At 41.4% G+C, this 9,540-nt stretch overlaps 1 protein-coding gene across 1 annotated transcript in view; it reads left to right on the plus strand.

Annotated features, from left to right (window-relative positions):
• The window catches only part of Sfrp1 (secreted frizzled related protein 1), a 40,534-nt gene extending 31,409 nt beyond the window's left edge, over window positions 1–9,125 (plus strand). Inside the window, exon 3 of the mRNA XM_027939365.2 lies at window positions 8,802–9,125. Within this exon, the coding sequence (XP_027795166.1) occupies window positions 8,802–9,124 (323 nt within the window). The 3' untranslated portion in view covers window position 9,125. The remainder of the gene's footprint in view (window positions 1–8,801) is intronic.
• Window positions 9,126–9,540: the final 415 nt, after the last annotated feature.

Consider the following 9,540-nt stretch of genomic DNA (forward strand, 5'->3'; position numbering starts at 1 on the left):
GTGACTGGCTTACCCTCCTCCTCAAGTCATCTATTTGGAATCTTTGGACCTCTCTGAAAGAGAACGCCATTTAGGAAAAAAGCAAATCTCTTCAGAATCAGGATGTGAAGTCTAGTATGTGCCCCTGGTTGAGTTTTTCATTGGCATCTATTGGAGAGAATGTATCCAAGGGTTGGTGCAGTGTCCCCACAGTTGCTGGGACTCTATTCATCTCCTCTTACTCTCCTACTCCTACTAACATTCCAGACAGAGGAGCAAGGAAGTAGGTGGGAGTCACAGCTGTGAGAACCTCCAGCTGTATAACCTCTGCAAGTTACTTTTGAGCATCATCCCAAAGAAGTTTAATGTCCCTTCTAGTTCAAAAGTAAATAATCCACATTCTACACTCTAACCTAATTTTTTTTTTTTTTAGTCTGAAACTTGATGAGGATTGACTAGACCTGCAGGTTTTCTCTCATTCCCTTAAAACAAAACAAAACAAAACACCCCCCCCCCACCCACCCAAAAAAACCCAAAAGGTCGAAAGAGCAGAATTCTTACTCAAAATCCCTAAGAAGTTTCAACTAAAGCCAAGTTGCTGCAGTTGACTGGAGAATGGATGGCCTGAAAATGTAATCTCTTGTTTCTTTAATGATCTCACATTTTGTGATTCATTTATATTTTTATAATTTATTGGACTATAAACTTTTAAAAAACCAAGTATTTTTGCTTCCAAATAAATTCAGTTTAGAAATTCAAATAGGAATAAATGGCTTTGAATAAAAAATTGCAGTTCATTACCCCATGCCTTCTCACCCCAAATTCCCATGACCCCAAAATAATAATTTTCAACTATTTTAGCAATTTCATGCGATATTTAGCAAACTGGAGCAAATATATGACATGTAAGTTGTTTGATTTCTTGATTTTAATGTTTAGACATTATTTAATGATATTTCTGTTATTGAAGTTAAAGATTTCTCTCCCTTGCACTATTTTTCCTTTGTAGTTGTAACATACTTTGACTGAGTTGATATTCAATTTTTAATTTATTGGAGTTATGCAGCTATCATTTGTAGCCAAGCCATTAAGTATACTGCATTTACATTTCGTTTCTTTTCACCTGTGTATGTGTGGGTGTGTGTTTGAGATACTAATAGTCTAATTTTATTTGTCCTACTTCTTATGTTCATGTTATGAATTCGGCCTCTGCTTTTTCTGGCAGATTTTTCATCAGACCCTCTGCCTGAGCCCTCTTGCCTCAGTTTCAGTCTGGATTGATTGAGCTTTAAGCCCACTCTGCAACTGTTATGGAAAAACATTCTAAGCCTTCTTTTTGCCTTTTTTATGTTTGATCTTGCTTGAATGCTTTGTGTTCTTATTTACTTCTGCATTTTTATAGATTCTTAAGCTACATGGGAGATAATTTTGTTTTTAATCCTGTAATGCCTGAAGATATTTTTATTCTATTCTCATATGCTGATTGATGTATTCAGCCCAGTGTCAAATTTTGGGATTTTATTTATTTATTCATTTAATTTTTTTTTAAATGGTACTGGGTGCTAGGGATCAAACCCAGGGCCTTATACATGCTCTACCACTGAGCTATGCCCCCGGCCCTTAGGAATTTTGCAGACATTCATTCATTATCTTATAGTTCCCTAGTGCTGGCTATTGAGAAATCTAGTGCCTGCCATTCTGATGCCTGATCCTTTGTATTAGATATATATTCTCCTCTTCTCTAGAAGTTTCTAAATGTCATGGTTCATGTGCTGGATACTGTTTAACCTGGGAACTCATGTTCTTCGTTTATAGAAAACTTTCTTGTATTATTTCTTTGATATTTTTTTTCCCATTAATTTTCTTGGTTCTGTCTTCCTGTAATACTTTTTATTCAGATCCTTAGATATATGCTCTGTCTTCTCTTTTTTCTATTTCTTCTTTCTTGGTCATTTTGTTCAGTTTTTCAGGAAATTTCTTCAATCCCATTTTAAAGCACTTGTATTGATTTTTTTAGTTTTCATCTTATATTTTAAATATCTAAGTATTCTCTCCTGTTCTCTGATGGTTCTCTTTAATAGCTTCTGTTCTTGTTTTATGAATGTAGTATCTTATCTAATACTATCATTTTTAAAAGTTTTCTCATGATTGCTGCATTGTCTCTGTTATTTCTGAAAGAATTTTTTTTTTTCTATTTGTTTTGAATGTTTTGGTCTCTACCATTCACATTTAGAAACTTTCCTTATATCCTACCAATTTTGACTGAATTTGAATTTAAGAGTGAGGTATGAAATTGGAAGCTGTTTGTTTATATGCAGGGCCTATGAGTTTTGGGCCTCATTTTGGAGGTTTTCTTGCAGGGTGAGGGTGGGGGCCCATATGTCTTTCCTTTGGAGCAACTAGTTTTCTTTAGAGGAAAAGCATTCAGTCTTTTGCCTGGGTGATATAAATGTAGTGTTCTAAGATCTGAGGGTCCCACTTTTTACTGTGCAGATTTTCACTTACCCCTTTGGGGTCTGTGTAGCACTTTACCACCCTTCTTCCTATGTTCCTGGTTTAAACCTTCTGTATAGAGTAAACCTATTGGCTACTCTTGAAGCTGGTAAGGGAATGTTTTCTTGGATTCATGACCTAGGGGAGTGGACCTAAATGTCCCTATACAGACTTTATACCAGTCCTCATGTTTAATATCACCTCTACACTGGTATGCAAGTGGCCCCAGTCCATGACCACTTCTGGATCCTGCAGTGTGGATCAGCTTGATTCTTATTGGCATCTCTCTTGTAACTAGTTAGATTTCAGCATTTATTTTCTCTGGCAAGCCAGGTTCCATCATCCATTTGCTTTCTGGTATACAAAATGTTGTTGATATATTCTTGTTTCCCTTACCATTTTTGTGCCTATGTTTATAACTTTTTTTAAACTATAATCTTAAATTGATTTCAGGAAGGAATGGAAATGATTGTACATGCTCAATCTGTTTGGCCAAAAGTGGCCAGTGGTAACTCTGTAGGTTTCCAGGAGTCTAGTGGTTGTCTGTATGGCATGCCTTTGTTTTTTTTTTTTTTTTTTTTTTTTTTTTTTTTTACCTCCAGTTGGTTTTTAGCTCTCTGGAATTCACCCTGGCCCCTTCAGATCCTGGCCTTCCATAGGGCACCAGTGACCCTAATCATCAAGTCAAGTGACCTAATTTCAGACTCAAACTTCTTCAGCTTTGGGGGTTGAGGGGCATCACCTTCATTTAAAACTGCTTCCTCCTGTGGCTTTTGTGACACTGAGCTGCCTGGTTTTCTTTCTTTCTTTCTTTCTTTTCTTCTTCTTCTTCTTTTTAAAAAATCTTTGCATCTGATGACTTTTACAACAACTTTTCTCCTTGCTGTCACTCCAGCAAGGGTGCTTCCTGGGGTTCCCCACTTCTCTTCTTTTCTCTATACCCTTCATTGTAACTGTTATCTGTAATCAGATGAGTCAAGTCTGATTCGTAACTCAGCCCCATTCTTACTTTCCCCATTATTTTCTTTTCAGATCCCTACAGAAATTTCAGATTATTGGTTATATAAATGGCTGGCCCCTGGCCAGTGTCTGCCTTGTGTCTAAGCACTCTGTCTAGGTTATGGGAAGAATGGTGGCTCCATTAGTGAAAGCAGGAAAGTCAGGAGGAATCGATAGTTTTGAAGAAAGTATGGGTTTGGAATGAGTGGAATGACTTTTCTGATTTTCATCTCAGCCTCAGAAATATGGCCAAACTTTGTGGGAAGGCTATCAAGGAAGTATAATTTGTGAGCAAAAAATATGGTTTGAGTGACTGAAAATGCAATGAAGCTTTAATGATCTACTCAAACGTAAGGGATTATTTGTTTTCAGATGGCTGAGAAAGACCCGGAAGTCCCTAATTGCAGCTGCAAGTTTTTGGTTTTTAAGGTTTCCGGGTCTCTGAATTCTTGCTGACAGTAATAGATAGGTGGGAATAATATCTTACCCTTAGGGGATGTTAAGTTGTTAAGGTATTTTGTTTTAGTTCATTCTCCAACTGTAACTGAGATCAAGGGTCTGAGATGGAGTTTAGATGTAGTGTTATCCATCAGGGTGAGCCAGGCACATGATGATGGGAGGGAAGAACAAATCCAGGGTAGAGACAATGCTGGGGATGAACTGAGATGGTTTCTCAGTTTTGCCTAGCCTGGGATCCTCTGGATGGTAGTTTTGCCAGGCTAGTGGTCAGATTGTTCTGTATATCTTTCAGATGGAAAACTGAAACACTAGGTGTTTAAAACCAGATTTTGAGGTCACACAGAATCTGGGACCCAGAACTTTGGTCAGCTGTTGTCCCTACTTCTCCCTAATTTCTGCCACCATTGGCACTGTGGGCTCAGCCAGGGATGAAATCCCTGTGATCTAGCCATGTCAGCATGGTGGACTGGGGAGGCACTCGTGGTCAGCTCCTGGCTATCCCTGGGCCATCACCCACCCTGTCCCTGTAGTGCCTGGGTGTGGCATGGTGGGGGGTGCAGATACATCAATAAGGCACAAGAAATCAACCTTAGACAAGTAATTGCCTATCCAAACATTGCTGGTAATCTGCATCCCTGAAATAAACCCTTGCATGATGGAAAGATGTTAGCAATTTCTGGCCATATGTTCCCTCTTCCCTATTTTCCCCACCTCAAAATAGAAAGTGATCCAAATGGCAAGAAGTAAAGAGTCTAATGCATAACACATTTCCATCATCTGATTTCCCTTCTCCCCTCGCCGTTCCCCCACCTATGTAAACTAAATTCCTTTACATGGTCATGGCAAAGAAACATTAATTTTTGATTTGAGTTGTGATTAAAAGCAACACAATCAAAAGAATGAAATAGTTTCCACTGAAGCAATATTTTAAACTGAGTCCTGGTACAGTAGGAGAGAGTATACTCTATAGGTTTAGGTGTGGGTTCTAATCCTGATTGTGTCTCTTGCAAATTGTGTCTCATGCAACTTGTGGCCTTGTGCTGCCATTGTAACAAGATACTAATGATGCCTATGTAGCATGGTTGCTGTAATAAACAAGGAGTCACAAGCAGAGCACCCATCCTATGTTTATCTATACAGCTTAACTCATGGCGGCTACTCAGTGAATAATCGCTCACTCCTCTGCAGAAAAGAGGATTCCTACATTGTCAGGTAGTGCACCCATTAGTCTCTCCAGGTGATGTACTGGTCACTCCTGTAGAAACACTTGGTTTCAAGCTTTAGACTTTGGGAAGTAGCTTGGGACTTATCTAATAACCTGGGTCACCTTTTGGAGGGTCTAAGGAGAGGAGCAGAATTGTTCTTACTCCCTTGCTTTACCTTTTGCAGTCTTTCTTTGATCAATTTTGTATTAGCCAGCTTTCTGTTACTATAAAGAGAAAAGGTTTATTTTGGATCACAGTTCTAGAGATTCCAGTGCATGTTCATTTGGCTCCATTGCTTTGGGTGAGGCAGCACATCATGGCAGGAACACATGACAGAGCAAAACCACTGACCTCAAGACCAGGAAACAAAAAGCAGCAGAAGAGGAAGGAGTTGACATCCAATAATCCCCTTCAAGAACATGCCTCCCCAAGTCTTTGCCCCCCCCCCCCACCTCCGCCAATGACTTAAACACCTCCTACTAGGCCCTGCCTCTCAAAGGTTTCACCATCTCCCAGGAGTGCCAGGTCTTTAACACATGGGCCTTGGGGGTGCTCTTAAGATCTGAACCATAGCAAGTGCTTTCTCCCATTCCTATTTGCTCTGTTTTGCAGAGGGGAGGCAGAGATGAGCTTTGTTTCTGCTTTGGCCTGGGCAATGAGTCTCTTCTTGCTGGTCCCTCACTTGACCCCCTTGAGAATTTTTCTTATTCAGTAAACCACACACTGGAACAGGTGAAGTCCTTTCTCAGTTGAACTACCACTTCATTCAAGGTTTGTAAGGCAACAATGGAAACTGAGCCAGGTGTGGGCCTGTGTGGGCATATCTGGGGTGAAGCCTCCCCTTCACTGCACTCCCACCTGTTGGTTCCTAGGTGCTCTGTCCACTATGGGGATAGGAACTAAGCATGACGCCAAACCCTGGGCAGTCACTTACTCAGGGAAGAGAGAGAGTGTGAAAAAACCAAACTCATTGGGAAGCTGTGCTCAAATCACTCCCGTGGGCTGGGCAGCCTGGGACAACTTGGAGGTCAATCTTAATCCTCAGCTAGAGCAGTCTGCTCATTAATACCCAGTTCTGACCTTTCTGCCACCCTTGGGGTGAGGCATTTCTCAGGCCCAGGCTATTATATGGGGCTTGAGTTAAGTAGGCATCAAGATCTGGAACTCCTTTTGTCAGAAAAAGAAAACAGTGGGAGAGGATTTAATTTACTGACTTTGACACATTCATTACAGATTTGCTCCTAGGATTTTTTTTGCCCTTCTTTTTACTTGTGGGTTAGCCAAGGGTGTGGTTTTCTAATCAACTAAATATTAAATAACAAAGCCTTTGCAAATGCAATTCTTCCTTTGCTAGGGTAGTCTCTTTCAGCCCCAGGAACTCTTTCATCACTCCATTTTAAAATGTGGGAAGAGTGTTTGAATTCCTCTCCCTTATTTTCTCAGTCCATTTAATGAGCACTCTTAAGTTTTGGGTTTGTTGCAAAGAATTTTGGAACCACAGAGTCAGCAAGGACAGCATCTTGATTAAAAGTGCACAATCAGACACGGTGCTGCCACTTGGATCAGTGTCCCCCAAAGGTCCATGTCTCAAAGGCTTGTTGCCTAGTCTGTGGAGCCACTAGGAGGTGGTGGAACCTGTAGGAGGTGGGTCCCAATGGGAGGAAGGTAGGCTATTAGGGCCCATATCCTTAAAGAGGATATTGGGGCCTCTATCCCTCTTCTTCCTTTCTTTCTCTTTTTGCTTCCCAGCCATCATTAGGTGAAAAGATTGTTATACCACGTGCCTCCACCATTAAGTGCTGCCTCACCAAAGCAATAGGGGGCAATTGACATGCCCTGAAACCTCTGAAACCGTGAGCCAAAATATACCTTTCCTCTTTATAAGTTTACTATCTCAGGTATTTGTTACAGTGATGGAAAACTGACTAACACACATGGATTTAAGTTTAGGATTGATGCTGGGCGTGGTGGCACACACCTGTAATCCCAGCGGTTTGGGAGGCTGAGGCAGGAGGATTGTGAGTTCAAGCCAGCCTCAGCAAAAAAGTGAGGTGCTAAGCAACTCAGTGAGACCCTGTCTCTAAATAAAATGCAAAAAGAAGACTGGGGATTTGGCTTGTTGGGCAAGGGAATATGGCTAATGGGGCAAGTGCTCCTGAGTCAAATGCCCAGTACCGCACCCCACCCCAATATTGTTTAGGATTGATGACTTTGGGCAAGTCAACAAGTCAAGCATTGTTTTCTCATCTCTTAATCGGGGAAAATAATTGTACCTTCCTTATGAAGTTATTAGGATCAATTGAGTAAATACATGCAAAAGAACCCTCTATAGCATGGCACACATCCTTATGATCACTGACTTCTTATGGAGTATAGGTGGAAACATTGGGTTATTAAAAAGAGGGCCTTGGTGATTTTTAATTCAGAAGATTTCAAAGGACATCCATATTATCTGGTGACTGGCACCTGAAAAATGATTTCCAATTTCTAAATACCTGGGGTTGGCCAGTCCTAGAGGGGAATCAATTGTGAAAGTGACACTACATAATTAGCGTGTCTACAGTTTATTGAGTGTTTCCATACTAACTTGTCTTTATCGATGGATCCTGTCTGGCCATCACTGAAGGATCTGGCCCATGGGTTAAAAACAATGTTAAGGGCTGGGAGTGTATCTCAGTGGTAGAATGCTTGCCCAGCATGTGGGAGGCCCTGGGTTTCTTCCCAGCACCACAAAACAACTGTCCCCACACACAAGAAAGACTCCAAGTTGTGGCACAGTCTGTAGAGAGGAAAAAAAGAGGAGACGGACTTGATGGGTAGGCCTATTCTTCCTTTCTGATGGGGTTGTACTGAGAACAGAAGCAGCCCTGTACCATATTAGGTTTGAGGAGAGACCATCACCTAGTTTTATCTATCACAGCCTCACTGGGGCTTGCTCTGATCTGTCAGGAAGTCAAAGTCAAACGCACTAAGTCTGTGTTGGTCTTCTCAGTTGGTAGAACCTTAGTGGTACTTGTAAATGGTTTATTGACTAGTGGTGAGGGGACCTTAGTAGTACCCGCTGTCCAACTTCCATGGAGAGATAGCCATGAGAACTCTGATTTTGCCCTGCTAAAGTTGGATGTTGATATTTAATGCACCCAAGCCTGACAATTCAAAGCGTTCTTTAACTTTCCCTTGCTGAATGTGAGATGAGGCAGATTGTCTCTGCCTTATTTATAGGACCCAACTTTCAAGGAATTTTTGAATCTACTTTCTCTTAAAAAAAAAAAAAAATCAGAGTAGGATTTCTTCTTTGCTGGAATTTATAACATTAGGTTACATGGATTAAATTGGATTGTTTGACCCCTTTCTTCCCTGAAAGCATCGTAGGATATTCTGAGTTACTTGGGGTTTACAAAAATGAAATACAATTTAGTTATGAAAATTTATTTGGAAGTCTTATGGTGCCCTATGGTAATTCCTGAGATGCCCTTAGACTCCATAAAATTGTAGGGGTCAGAATCAGCGGCATGGTGAGTGACTGAGACTTTTGTTTTCATTTCGAGAACTGCCTTCTTCTTGCTATTACATCAGCCAGGCGTTAGGGTTTTTGTTTTAGATGAAAAACTGTGTTCTAAAATGCTTTCTTTTCCCTTCTCTTCTTCTTTCCCCCATCATCTGTAGCACTGAGGATGAAAATCAAAGAAGTTAAAAAAGAAAATGGTGACAAAAAGATTATCCCCAAGAAGAAGAAGCCCCTGAAGTTGGGGCCCATCAAGAAGAAGGAGCTGAAGAAGCTGGTGTTGTTCCTGAAGAATGGGGCAGACTGTCCCTGCCACCAGCTGGACAACCTCAGCCACCACTTTCTCATCATGGGCCGCAAAGTGAAGAACCAGTACTTGCTGACGGCCATTCACAAGTGGGACAAGAAAAACAAAGAGTTCAAAAACTTCATGAAGAAAATGAAAAACCACGAATGCCCCACTTTTCAGTCGGTCTTTAAGTGATTTTTCACGGGGTGGGTGGGGGAGGGAGCCGTGGGTGGGGGTGAGGGGCGGGGGAAGAGCGGACGACCCTGGAACCCGGTGGTTCCCACACACTGCTCCTGTCGGTAGTGGACGTTTCCACCCAGCTGGCTCTGTTCTTGCAGATTCCCACTCCCTTCCCTTCGTAGCCACACTCCAGACCCCAGTATAGCCACGTCCAGGTAAGGAAAGGGCCATTTAGATTAGGAAGGCTTTTAAGATCTGCAGCGCCGAATAGCAGCCACTGTGCTTCACCCAGAGACAGAGTCACCAAAAATAGAAAATATTTTTTTGCCAGTTAAAAAGAGAGAGAGAGAGAGATTGGGCAAAAAGTGAGAGAGAGCATCTTTCCTAGTGTTGTTATAAATTGCTTTTGGATCTGCCAGCGAATCTGTGCC

The sequence above is a fragment of the Marmota flaviventris genome, chromosome 3, assembly GCF_047511675.1.
Source record: "Marmota flaviventris isolate mMarFla1 chromosome 3, mMarFla1.hap1, whole genome shotgun sequence".
In the NCBI taxonomy this organism is placed as follows: Eukaryota; Metazoa; Chordata; class Mammalia; order Rodentia; family Sciuridae; genus Marmota; species Marmota flaviventris.